At 33.2% G+C, this 15,104-nt stretch overlaps 1 protein-coding gene across 1 annotated transcript; it reads left to right on the forward strand.

The window, feature by feature from the left end:
* Window positions 1-5,475: 5,475 nt before the first annotated feature.
* On the forward strand, window positions 5,476-5,907 carry LOC107781450 (uncharacterized). The gene has a single exon (XM_016602149.1). It carries the CDS (start codon window positions 5,476-5,478, stop codon window positions 5,905-5,907), a length of 432 nt encoding a protein of 143 aa, XP_016457635.1.
* Window positions 5,908-15,104: the final 9,197 nt, after the last annotated feature.

Consider the following 15,104-nt stretch of genomic DNA (forward strand, 5'->3'; position numbering starts at 1 on the left):
TGAATATTTGGGTAGCTGAAGTCGAGCATGTGTTTTTAGTAGCCTTTGAAACTGTTTTGTGTCCCAATTACTGTGTAGGGATGAGGGTTAACAGGTTTATTGTTGTTGCAAATGGTAGTTTGTTGATTGGAATAGACTCGATATCGAGTCTTGATCTTCAGCCTTGATCTTACAAGGTTTGAGTTCACTAAGCCTTGGATTCTGGGCTATGTGCAAAGAAGAACAGTGTGCCAATGCTATCTAGGCTTATGTTTTGAGCCCAGCAACGTGTTTAATTGTTGTTGTTGGATTCACTTTTCCACAGCAGATTTGGCCTGAATTGTGAGAAATTAGCATCCAGAATTCTGTCTAATCAGTTCATGTCCATATAGTTAAAATCCAAGAGTAAGAAAAAATGTTACTTCAAGCTTTGTTTCAGATAGTTTCGATTGATTTGGGATTAATTAACTTTTGTACCAAATTGTTTGATCCCCATGATTGGGCCTAACGTTAGCCTAATTGAATGAAAGGTTCCAAGTAACTTAGACTGCCCTTTTCGCCCGTCTATTCTCTGGGGCGGGATTCGATCTGTGAGCCCGATTTTCTTCGTAGTGGCATTTGCGCAAACAAAGGTTCCGAATTATATTTTGTTGAAGTTAATTAAGCTCTCCTTGATTTGAGGCGCGCCATATTAGATAATGTAAATAGTTTATGGCACTCATGAGTTAGTTTAGAAACCTTTTGGGGCTAGAATAAATCGGGGTGTGCCATGCCAAACAAAATCTCAAAATGCGTGGCCCTCACTTAATTAACTTAATCCTCTAGAAATCGAGGCATGCCATTTAGCAAACTTTTCATGGACCTCGCAAAATTGCAAATGCGTAGTCGCTTTAGGCGCGTTATTCTAATAATTACTTTCCTAAACTCGGGTGCGCATTTATGTGACCTAAATTCAAATCTTAAAACGTTAACTAAAATGTGTTTAGGATTGCGGGTGCATTTCATGTGGCGCGATCTAAAGGCACGTTTTAAACGATGTTCAATCTTCTTTAAAATTAATTAATAGCGGTTAAAAGTTAAAATTTGCACATAGGTTCATAATTATTTAAAATTAGATAGTTAATCCAAATATGACAGTTGAGCGACCATGGTAGAACCACGGAACTCGGGAATGCCTAACACCTTCTCCCGGGTTAACAGAATTCCTTACCCGGATTTTTGGTCCGCGGACTGTATTACAGAGTCAACCTTTCCTCGATTCGGGATTTTAAACCGGTGACTTGGGACACCATAAATATCCCAAGTGGCGACTCTGAATCTTTTAATAATATGATCCCATTTCGATTGTCCTTTAATTGGAAAAACTTCTTTACACCCTTCCGGGAGTGTAGGTAAAAAAGGAGGTGTGACATTGAGCAAGGCTCGTGGAAGTAATATTGGAATTTGAATATTGAAGAGCGTTGGCTCAAGTTGTAAAATGAATTATGGAAGTATAATTGGAAATTGAACCTTATAGAGCATTGGCTCAAGTGGTGAAGTGAGTTGTAAGGTAAATGTAAAAAGGAAAAGAGAAGAGGATTTTTTATGTTGTTCCCTCGCCGGGATTCGATTGTTGTACTGTTGTTCCCTTGCCGGGATTTTATTGTGACATCATTTATTTCCTGGCCTTTATTTTTTGTAAGTATTGTTTTGGTAAGGAGTGTTAAAGCACGAAGGGTGATCCGGTGCACTTATCCTTGATTTTCCTGAATCTTGTAGATAATTGAGTTATGTTGTCCTTTATGTTTATTTACTGATTTTCTGTTGTTACTTGATTCTAATATGTGGTTATTGATTCATTTGTCGGGATTTTGTTGTTCCCTTATTGTTCCCTTGTCGGGGCTCCATTGTGAATGGTGTTAAATTGTATATTGGGATCGGGTTGCACGCCGCAACAATATTATATTTGGATCGGGTTGTACGCCGCAACAATATTATATGTGGATTGGGTTGCATGCCGCAACAATATTATATGTGGATCGGGTTGCATGCCGTAACAATATTATATTTGGATTGGGTTGCACGCCGCAACAATATTATATTTAGATCGGGTTGCACGCCGCAACAATATTATATTTGGATAGGATTGCACGCCGCAACAATAATATAATGGGATCGGGTTGCATGCCGCAACAATAATAAATGATATGGATCGGGCTGCACATCGCAACAGAGTTATTATGTTTTGGGATCGGGTTGCACGCCGCAACAAAGTTATTATGTTTTGGGATCGGGTTGCGCGCCGCAACAATTGATAATACGAAGTGATCATAGATTAGTTACGAGTTCCTTATTGTTTGGCTGTAAAATTCTAAATTGTTCTTATGCTTTTCTCTTAACTTACTGTTGGTACTGATATTCCCCCAAAGCATGTACCCCCTCCTATCTTTACTTGTTTATTCCTGTTTTATTTTTCGTTGCATATTATATAACTACACATGTTTATTTGGTAGTCTGGTCATAGCCTCGTCACTACCTCGCCGGGGTTAGGCCAGGCACTTACTAGCACATGGGGTCGATTGTGCTGATACTACACTCTGCACTATGTGCAGATCCCAGAGCGGCAACTTTTGGACCGTAGCATTGGGTGGCTGCCTTCAGTCCAGCCAGAGATCCCGAGGTAGTCCTGCAGGCATCTGCAGGCCCCGCGTTCTCTTCTATCTTTATATGTATTCTGTTTTCATTTGCTTCCGAGATAGATTGTACTTTTCTTTCAGATATTTGTATGTAGTAATTCGTAGACAGTCCATGATATTGTGACACCGGATTCTGGGTAGAGACGTATGTTGGTATTATTGTATTGTTTATGGTTAATTTACCAGATTAAATCTTCCATTTGTATTTATTTATCGTTAATATTTCACTGTTAGTCACATGTTAGTTTAAATTGTTAAAAAGGCTAAATAAAAGAGTTAGGGATTCTATATTACGCGACTTGCCTAGCTTTCACGAGTAGGCGCCATCACGACTCCCGAGGGTGGGAAATCCGGGTCGTGACATGAACCATAATCAAATAGCTAATTTATAGAAAATAAGCAACAATTACATCAATTAATTCAACTGATTCATCATGATCAAAACAACAAACTGGCCAAGCTATTAGTTGGTATACTAACAGAGGTGATCAACACGACAAAATTAACACTCAATTACATTACTCGAGCAAACTAACACACGACTAAACAAACGGCAAATTAGAAATAAAAACCAAATAGAGAATGAGGCAACACTTAATTTTTGAAATAAAAATTAAGTCAGATACCAAGAAAGAACATATGATATTAACAAAGAAAAAGATGGGGAAAGCGATTAGAATTTCAACATGCTCTTGACACTTAAAAACTTCAAACACACAAAACAAGGGTAAACAAATGAAACAAGTAAACTATAAAGATCGAAACTAAATTAATATGCCACTTTAATTACAACAACTTAAACCCTAAAGGTCAATAAAACAGTCAAACAAGAACATGCAAGTAAGAAAATGAGGCTGAGATTAAGTTTATGATAGAGCTAAATATAGATGAGGATCTTAAGTTTGTCGCCTACATACACAAAAATATTGGCCAAATGGAAGAGACACAATTCGAATAGAATTGGTTTCATATGAAAGACATATAATTTTATCTATGTTGTTCAAATACTTGAAAGTATAAAGTCAATGGTATGTGCAATCAGTTTTCGATATCTTATTTGTCTAGCATGACACGAAAACTTGATATGCATCTAAAGTCTATTATATGGCTTATATGACTTAACTTATATGACAATCCATGAAGGATTTAAGTTGCTTGAAGCATATACAATTCTTGATCTTGAAGTACCACTTCCTTAGTGCAATTTGTGCACAAATGTATCTTGCTATAACTATAAGCATGATAATATGATAGTAAGAGTTTTACCTCTATGTGAAGATATTGAACTGACGATTCCAACAAGATCATATGAAGATAATACATCTATTAGGGATGATGATTTCAAGGTGAAACAAATTCGTTCAAGTTAATATGTTGATTTGTTTATCAAATCTCTACCAAAGATCTTCTGAAGATGGTGTACAAGATTGGAATGCAAATGCTTAAAGATGTGAATTGATGCTCTCATCAGAGGGAGTTAATGCGCGTTGCACTCTTTTTTCCTTACAAGGTTTTGTCCCACTGGGTTTTCCTTGCAAGGTTTTTAATGAGGCAACCAAAAGGCGTATTGTTAGATATGTGTACTCTTTACCTTCTCTAGAATTTTTTTACCACTGGGTTTTATTTTAGTTAAGGTTTTAACAAGGCACATTATCTGTTGAATAGACATTCAAGGGGGAGTGTTATAAATAGAATTTTATTTATGGTGAATGTCCATATTTAAAGAGACTCTAGGGTTTATTACTTCGTGGCTAAGTCACCCTCTCCCTATAAATAAAGGGTTTTATTCCATTGTAAATAATCTCAAAATCAATAAGAATTCTCTCTCTATTTTTCTTTCCAATACTCCTCTTCTTCTTTTATTGTTTCATAACATCTTTAATTTTTTTGAAGCTTGAAATTTATAGTATGCCTAGTAATTTCCAAAAGGGTTCTACTTATTAATCAGATATTTTCCAAAAAAATAAATAAAATAGATCGATCAGTTCAATTTGATATGTAATTCTAGAATTTAATTATTTTGTTGTTAAATTGATCAATAAGTTAGCATTACTATTCATATCAGGATAAAATGAATGCAGACTTTGTTTTATCAATATAACTAATTGATGTATTGGGATTATTGAATTGTAGTATATTGGTGTATTGTATTTATTAGTTAGTTGAGATTAGTTAGTTACAAGGGTAGTTTGGTAATTAGTTGTTAATAGTTTTGCTTTTCTATGAACATGTATATATACTGAAGTTAGCGGATGAAATAAAAATACACAGAAAATCTTCCCAATTTCTTCTTCTCTCGAACCTTCACCTTCTCTCTCTATGGAAGCTTGAGGACAACCAACAATGGAGGTTGGTCTGTCATGTTAGCTTCAATTTAGACATGGTATCAGAACTTAACTCTAATTTCTCAACATAAATCTTCCTCAATTTTAGCAATTTCTCTTCTCGATCCTTAAAATCGAAAAGTACGAGCTCACACCCTGACGGAAGGGTTTCTGAAAAATTTCATTTAATTTCTTCAAACTGAGTAATCAACTGCTCCGATCTTCTAACAATCCACTTCAATCGATGGCTGGAGACAAGGAAACCCAAAGTATAGCTGATAATTTGGATTCGACTAACCCACTGTATATGCACCCATCGGAGAGTGCCAGAACAATGCTAGTTCCTGTTGTTTTTTGACGGAACTGGATATAAATCCTAGAGAAGAGGAGTCCTTAGGGCTTTGTCAGTAAAGAACAAAGTCGTATTCATCACAGGTAAGTGTAAGAAACCTAACACTAATGAAGCGACCTATGATCAGTGGGCTCGTTGCGATGATATGGTTACATCATGGATTCTAAATTCACTCTCAAAGGATCTAGTTGATAGTATACAATATGTCAACGACGCTAAGGAGTTATGGCAAGAGTTAGAAGACAAGTATGATCAGACTAATGAAGCGAAGCTTTATCAGCTGCAAAAGAAAATCAGTGACCTTAGTCAAGGAGCTTTGTACATCACAATGTATTATACGAAAATGAAACGACTTTGGAAGGAATTGAACACTTTGAATGCACATGCACAATGCAATTACCAATGCACTTATGGTGTAAAGGCATACATGCATAAAGCTGAGCATGATCGAAGACTAATTCAGCTCCTAATGGGCCTGAATGAAGTTTATATAGTTGTGAGAGACAGTATATTGATGATGAATTTGTTGCCCAGCATAGCACAGGCTTTCTCTATCCTTATCCAAGAAGAAAAATAGAGAGAAGTCAGACCAAATAACAAATTAGTTATGAAGTCCACTTCACTGAGTGCAAATGGACCTGGCAATGCCTAGTTCAGGACCAATTACAACCAGAGAGGAGGCAGTACTGAGATAAACCCATACAATTCAAACAAATCAAACTATCTATCTGCTAAGTCTCGGATGTTTTATGACTATTGTAAAAAGCCAGGACACACCAGGGACAAATGTTATAGAATTCATGGTTTCCCACAAGACTTCAAGTTCACAAAACGGAGAAAATGCAGCATCTGCTGCAAATGTTCGTGTGGATTGTGAGGAGATGGAAGAAGAAAATCAAAGTCAGGGACTTTAGAGCCTAACAAAGGAGCAGTACAACCAATTACTTAGTTTACTGGAGAAATTCCCAGGAAGAAACACATGAGAAGGTCCGAACAACAATATAACTTGTGGAGCTGCAAACTTCGCAGGTATTCTAGCTTATTCTACCTATAAAGAGATTGCTGAAACAATCGTGTGTAGATGTTCTAAATCAATTACTGACTTGTGGATATTAAATAGTGGAGCCTCAAATCATATGACATATAGAAAATTCTTTTTAAATAATGTTAGAACCTTGCCCTATCCTTGCCTAGTTACCTTACCTAACAGATATACAGTGAAAGTGACAGAAATTGGAGATGCATTTCGTGGTCTTATGTTAAGCTTGGTTAGAGTGTTATATGTGCCTACTTTCAAATACAACCTCATCTCTATCCATTCCTTAACTGATTACCTAAATTGCATAGTTAACTTCAACAAATATATTTGCATGATGCATGCCCCTTCAATGAAGAGGCCTCTGGAGATTGGTAAAGCAAGGAGTGAATTGTACTTCCTTTGCCCTGAGTGTCATGGGTGTTCAGAGTCTGGTTCATTTTCTGTGCATGTCTATCTTTACTCTCATTCTTGTTTTCTTGCATTGACTGATGTTGTAAATATAGGAAATGTTGTAAATATAGGAAAGAGTCACAATTCACCTATGCAATCCTTGTCAAGTGTAAATAAGTCATCTCAGTTACATAACAATGTCAATGTAAATACTCTTCACTCAAGCAATAAAACTGACTCTTCCTTTAATGTGAGTTCTCTTTTGTTTTCTTCATCATATCATAAAAATAACAATGAGCATTTATTTAATTATAGGCTAGGCCATGTACCCTTTGTAAAAATGAGAACTATTTCCACTATACCTGTTGAATTTTCCCACAAACAGCCATTCACTTTCCATGCATGTCTCATGGCAAGGCAGACAAGGTTACCTTTTGGTCAAAGAACTTCATCCACCACCAAAATATTTGAACTCTTACACATAAATTTATGGGGTCTCTATCACATAACCACACATGACAATTACAAATACTTTCTTACCATGGTTGATGACTTTAGTAGATCAACTTGGACTCATCTCTTAAGTAGCAAAAGTAACACTCTTCAAGCTATCAAAGCTCTTATTTCCATTATTGAAAATCAGTTTAGTACATCAATCAAAACTGTAAGGTCAGATAATGGGCTGGAATTTGTGAACAATGAAGCCATGCCATTTTTTCAAAAGAAAAGTATAATGTAGCAGAAAACTTGCCCATACACACCACAACAAAATGGTGTGGTTGAGAAAACTCAAATACTTGCTAGAAACAGCTAGAGCCTTACTTTATCAATCCAAATTGCCAATGAGGTACTAGGGAGAGTGTATACTAACTGCTACATATTTGATAAATAGACTGCCTTCTTCAATTATCAACATTAAATGCCCATTTGAGCTCCTTTACAATAGATAACCAACCTATTCACATCTTAGAAGTTTTGGTTGCTTTTGTTATGCTACCACACTCAAAACTCACAAAGATGAATTTGAACCTAGAGCCATTCCTCATGTGTTTGTAGGATATCCCTTTGGGACCAAAGGATATAAGGTCCTTGATTTAGCCACAAAGAGGGTACATGTGTCTAGAGATGTTATGTTTCATGAAGATGCTTTTCCTTTTGCCATTTACCTAAACATTCCTCTTTTCCTTCTGTGTTGGATAAACCGCAATTCTCATGTCCCAATTCCACAATAAATACACTTGATGATCATTGTAGTCATGATAGAGATGCATCAACTTCTGTCATTGAAAGTCTTATATCTAATACACTAGACATTAACCCATTGCCAAATTCTACAAACACACTAAATCATATTTCACATGTAAGCCTAAATCCAGAACCAAGCGTTTTACTTGTATAACACTCAGAACTCCACATAGGACCCTTCAACCAAGCACCACATAACATAGAGCCTAATATTGATCAACCAACCAATAAATATAGAAGATCAAGTAGGACACTCAACACACCCTCACGCCTCAAAGATTATGTCTATACACTACCAATTTATAACTAAACAATCACTTAAACGATAATACAAACCTTGAACATCAATTATCTTCTACTTCACTTACTGCCTTTTTCTCCAACAACCATTATGTGTCCTTCAACACATTGAGCCATAATAGCCAACAATTAGTTAAGAACATTTACATGAGTGTGAACCATACTCTTATGAGGAGGAAGCCTTGAATCCTTCCTGGCAAGTAGCAATGACACAAGAATTTGAAGTTTTATATGCTTAACCATACTTGGGACCTAGTTATATTGCCTGCAAGAAAAATGGCCATAGGATGCAAGTGAGCGTATAAGATAAAGCACAAAGCAGATGGCAGTGTGGAAAGATACAAATCAAGACTTGTGGTAAAGGGATACATACAAGAACCTGGGATTGACTATACAAAAACTTTCTCCCCAGTGGTGAAGATGACCGTTGTTAGAGCCCTGATCAACACTGCAGTAAAAAAAGGATGGGATCTTCATCAGCTGGATGTAAATAATGCATTCCTACATGGAGACCTACATGAAGAGGTATACATGGAAATCCCACAGGGTCTGAAGGTAGAAAACATACAGCTTCTGTGCAGATTAAAGAAGTTTCTGTATGGCCTCAAACAAGCTAGTAGACAGTGGTATGACAAGCTGACAAAGTCCCTATATCCTAGAGATTTTAGGCATTCAGCCAATGATTATTCCTTGTTCTACAAAAAATAGGGTGAGTCATCAGTTTTTGTAGTTGTATATGTTGATGATGTGATCCTTACTGGGACTAATCTTGAGGAAATTAAGGTACTGAAGACTTACTTACATAATCAGTTCAAAACAAAAGACTTAGGCGAATTACACTACTTCTTGGGTCTAGAGATGTTTTACAAGGATGATAGAGTGTTGATCTCCCAAATGAAGTTCACTACCGATCTAATGAAAGAGTATGATTGCCTGAGGTATTATGCTATTTCATATCCACTAGATTCATCAACCAAACTGAGGGCTGAAGAGGGTCCTCTGCTGTCTGATCCATCCTATTATAGGAAACTAGTTGGGAAGCTCAATTTTCTCACAAACACAAGGCTGGATATTGCATACAATGTACAACAACTAAGCCAATTTATGCAGGCACCAAGAAAGCCTCACCTGAAGGCTGCTATACATGTACTCATGTACCTGAAGAATGATCTTACTCTAGGCATTTTTCTGTCCATTGATCCCTCTTGCCTATTGTGACTCGGATTGGGCAGCATACCCTGACTCAAGGAAGTCTGTAAATGGGTATCTAGTGCTCTTTGGAGGTAGCCCCATTAGCTGGAAATCAAAGAAGCAGACTACTGTCTCACTATCTTTCGCAGAAGCAGACTACATATCACTAAGAAAAGTGGTTGTAAAATTGGTATGGGTGTAGAGATTTTTGGAGGAACTAACAATTCCATGTACTGATCCCATTCAAGTGTTTTGTGATAGCCAGGCAGTTGTACACATTGCTAGGAACTCTGTGTTTCATGAAAGGACAAAGCACATAGAAGTCAATTGCCACTTTGTGCAAGACAAGCTGCATGATGGTCTGATTACACTTCATCACATTTCTACTCATGATCAGCTAGCTGATATTTTAACAAAGGCTCACACAGGAATTTAACATTCAGACTTTCTACACAAGTTGGCAGTGAGTTCCTCACCTCCAACTTGGGAAGGGGTATTGAGATTATAAAATTGTAGTATATTGGTGTATTGTATTTATTAGTTAGTTATTTGAAATTAGTTAGTTAGCTACAAGGGTATTTGGTAATTCGTTGTTATTAGTTTTGTTTTTCTATATACATGTATATATACTGAAATTAGCGGATGAAATAAAAATACACAAAAAAAAATTCTAATTTCTTCTCCTCTCGAACCTTCACTCTCTCTCTCTATGAAAGCTTGAGGACAGTCAACAATGAATGTTGGTCTGCCATGTTAGCTTCTATTTCGACAGATGGGATGATAAAATTATTCATAAAAGAAGCAACTGAATTATGTTGTGGCTTATTGAACATTAATTAATGATAAAATTATGGTGTCTCCTTAAAAAAAAATATTTTTCTTTCCGGTAATAAGAGTTATCCAAAGGAAAAGAAGAAGTGTGATTTACATTAGAAAAATATCTGCATATAATATCTTTTAGAACATTTATGCCGTCTGAATGTGATTGGAGAAAAAACAAAGTTTTCTACACGCAAAAACAAAAAAAAAAAAAAAAAAAAAAAAAAAAAAAACAAAAAGAACGTGACTGCCTATCAACCCTCTCAACAAGACCACAAATCCTTAATTAAGAAGCAGGGAAAAGGACAATGGATTTAGTCAGATTCATTCTTTTGACTTGCACACCTATTTACACGTCGACTTTTATATAACTAGTCTACAATTACTTGTATTGTGCGTGTATCATAATTTAATAAGTAAAACTTTTAAAATTATATAGAAATTTGTGTTTGAGCAATAAAAAAAGTATATCTTCGTGAAAAAGATGAATATTGACTTGTATAGCTAATTTAATAAAGAAAACGGAAAATAACCTAATATATCAGTGAATTATATGAATTAGGACAAATATGCTCGTTGTTATTAGTTTGGCATAGATATGCACAAATCGTCCATACTTGCTCATTCATGCCCTTAGTTTGACGGAACCCACTATTTTATCTTTTTTAAATAATTAACAACCCGATCCAACCAAACCTACTGATCCGATCCATTATGACCCGACCTACCCTTACTTCTAGATGACCCCACTCCTTATTCTGCTACTAATACATCCCAATCGCCACGACCAACTATCCTCCCCAAACGAGTTCCACCTAAATCACGGTCTTCGTGTCTGCGACCAGTTTTTACCAATGAAGGTTATATAATCATGCAAAAGGAAATTTTTCCCCACAACCTGCAAGACAAAAGATAAATAAATATTTTTACCATAACTGCCTCTTGTGGATTTTCTCTGTTTCAGTCCTATGATTTAGAGCTCAATTTCTAGAAGATACAGTTCCAGCATATTATTGACATTGTTTCAGAGAAAGCAATTTATTAATTGGATAAAAGCAAAGCCATAGTTCTTGTTTAAGTAAGCCTTCATATGTTGGTAGAGGAGTGATTCATCCTTATTACACGCTAAACTTTAAACAGATTTTGAGAGCATAAAAAGAATTAGATAATGGATATTGGATACCATGTAGTGACAATCAAGATGGCCTCAACGGAGATGGCCGTGATTTAGGTGGAACTCGTTTGGGGAGGATAGTTGGTCGTGGCGATTGGGATGTATTAGTAGCAGAATAAGGAGTGGGGTCATCTAGAAGTAAGGGTAGGCCGGGTCATAATGGATCGGCTCAGTAGGTTTGGTTGGATCGGACTCTTAATTATTTAAGAAAGATAAAATAGTCAAACTAAGGACATTAATAAGTAAGTATTGGACGGTTTGGGCATATTTGTGCCAAACTACATATCTGTCATAATTTGCATAATTCACTGGCATATTAAGCCATTTTTCGTAAAGAAAGTTATCATATAGAAATCCTTAATCATCCGTTGATATGTTCAACTTAGAATTTGTTTTGGTTTCATAATTTTATCACTTTAATTTCACATGCCATTATGTTTCCTTTTCAGTTTCAACAAAAATATGCAATCCTTCAAGATTTAAGATGGAAATTTTTTTAAGTATGTTTTGAAGTATTAGCTTAGAAGAAGCTTATCTGAGAATATGACATTATCAAAACAAAAAAATATTAGTCTCAAATAAATATTTACTACCCGAGAAACTTATTTACCATCATAATTTAAGATTTTTAAAAAAAAACAAAAACAAAATAACTCTCTATCGTAGCTTCACAAAGATAACTATTGTCACCAAATAAGAAAAACAAAAGCTTATTTAAAGAAGAAAAAAAAATAAGAAGGGCTGAAAAAGATGTTCAAAGTGAAATAAAACAAAAATGTTGATTTTTCTATCTTAATAATTTCTTTGAATATGGATCAATTCATGGTAAGTTTGATTTAATAAAATTTAAAGAGAATACTTTATTATATATTTTATTAAAAAATTATACGATCAACATATTTTACTATGCCCTTTATATTACTATAATTAAAATAAACGACAACATAGTTGTAAGTTTTAACATTAAAAATACACTACAATACAGTATATTTATAGCTACGAAATCATAGCTATAAATTTAAAAATCGTGGCTAATACCAAATAATAGCCACAAAAATTAGAATTTTCTGGCTATTTACAAATTCGTAAAAATTGCTAGCCACAAAAATTAAATTGGTAAAGCTAATTCCTCATTTTTGCTATAATTGGTAACAATCGTAGCAATAACTATCTAAATAGCTACAAATTTTTTGATACAATAAAGTTGCGTAGCTAATCATAAGTTTTTGCCACGCATTAAAAGTTATTGTAGCAATAGTAACCTTTTAGCTACAATAAATTATTTGAAACAAAATATTGTAGTTAAACAAATACATTTGCTTCAAGCTATAAAAACGGTGGCAGTAGGTAAACAATATAGCCACAGATTTATTACTATGACGAAATATTGTAGCTAATTATTAGTTTTTGCCACAAACTAAGAGTTGTTGTAGCAAAAGTAACCTTTACTAAATTATTTAAAATAAAATATTATAGCTAAATAATTCTTTGTGCTTCAAGTCCTGAAAATGTGTGGTAATAGTTGGCTTAGTAACTACAATTATTTGTCATTATGGAATAATCTAACTACAAATTTATTGCTATCATAAAATTTTGGTAGCTAATTATTAGACTTTGCCACGAGTTGAAACTTGCTATAGTAATAATAACTTTTTGGCATATTTATTAAATTATTCGAAAAAAATCTAATGAGTATTTTTGCTTCAAATTATAAAGAAAATGAAAATAGTTGGCTTAAATAAATGAAAATGGTTGCCAAGAAAAAAATATGAATATTTTTGCTCAATTACGAAAAATCATGTCAAGAGTTGTCCAACACTATTAGGCAAAGAAAAGTTAATGTCAAATGTAACAGTTACATTTTTCTTAAATATAGAAAAATAGTAATTGTATATGATTATGGAAGAAAATAGTAATTATATATGAAATTAAAGAATTATTTAACTTTCAAATTACTAAGATTAAAAAACAAAATTAATCTTCATTCTCAAATAGTAGATCATTCGTTACCTCCTTATAGCAGCAAATTGACTTCTTAGATTTATCAAACTCATATTTTATTTGATTGCGTTTGTTGTTAATTCTATAATTTTTTATGTAAATTTAAATTACTATTAATAGTTGTAGATATTTATTTATGTATATACTTTATTATTTTTAAATAAGTGTACTTACATTTTCTAAAAAGATATTCATATTGAAAACTTTAATAGTTGTAATATTTATGTATGGTCCTTAATTATTTTTAAAGCACTTAATCATATATATATTTAAGAAGTCATTTTAAAATAAGTGCTCATATATTCAAGAGCTTTCTTGGGAGAGGGTTGGTGCATTTTGTTTTGATAATGACCAAAGGCTCCAAATATATACAAGGAGCATATTTAACACCACAAAAACATAATGATAATCTTAATGAAAAAAAAAAGGAAAAAGCATATTAAAGTAAAAAAGATTTGCGATGAAAAATTAAATTTATCGCTAATTTTTCCCCTGATATATGATGACAAATTTAAAAACAGGATTTCTGTTGATAATAGTATTATTTGTATACAATTTTCTTGTATCTAGTTACCCTAAGATATCTAAGTCCATACGAAAATTAATTATTTTGGTCTTATAAAATCATTATTAGTTGTATGTCCAATTTTAATTAAAAACATTGAATTACATATTATTAATATGTGAATAACTAATATATAGAATCACACAAAAAAAACTAATGTATAGGAATAAACAGTAGTATTATACCAATTACATTATATAACAAATTATATTTTTTTATAGATAGTAAAATATGTTATAATGATATGGATTTACTATCCTAATAACTATTAATTATCATAAGTTATACATTGAATCTAAGAATTGAAAATTTAATATTATTCTTATATATGAAGGAGATCTTGTCTCTCTTCTGAGTATTATTTGTATTTAAGATTAATCCTATTTTCACTATTATTATTCTTATTTTTTAGTATAATTTGTATTTAAAAATAGTTACATCTTTTTACCTTTGCTAAATTTATTTCATATAAAAGTTAAGAACTTAATATAGTGGGAGTATAAAAAAATAAACTAGTATATCATAATTTATTTTTTGGTAAATAATAAATATCATAATTCATTCTAAACAAAATATTACTTGAAAGTTTCAAATATACTTTAAAAAGTATAATTATAATTAGTTAAATTTAAATATCTGAATAAATCAGATTTAATCAATTATGTGCTTGTATATATCTATATTGCTTACTAGTTATACTCAATTTCAATAAGTATTAAAGTTATTGATTTAATTATCTAAGTAATAGTATTTTAATAGCTTAATAGTTATCATAAATCTAACTTAACACTAAAATGAAGAAGCTAATATTATTGAAATATGAACGTATAACAAACAAACAATATCATCTAGGATAAAAAAGCGGTAAAAAAAAATTACAATATCTTTAATTCATGCAAATAGTTGATTTTTTTTCTATTTTAGTTAAATTAAATATAACTCTTTTGGTTTATGTAGGTACTTTTCCTACCTTTATTTGCATTTTATGGTATTTGTATGTATTTTTCCCCTTGTATTTATGGTATTGTATTAAGAAATAAAACAAAGCAA

This window comes from Nicotiana tabacum, chromosome 20 (genome assembly GCF_000715075.1).
Source record: "Nicotiana tabacum cultivar K326 chromosome 20, ASM71507v2, whole genome shotgun sequence".
NCBI lineage: Eukaryota > Viridiplantae > Streptophyta > Magnoliopsida > Solanales > Solanaceae > Nicotiana > Nicotiana tabacum.

Excerpts from the sequence above, each read along its gene's own strand:
- LOC107781450 (XM_016602149.1), top strand. The coding sequence starts at position 5,476 with ATGGTTACATCATGGATTCTAAATTCACTCTCAAAGGATCTAGTTGAT.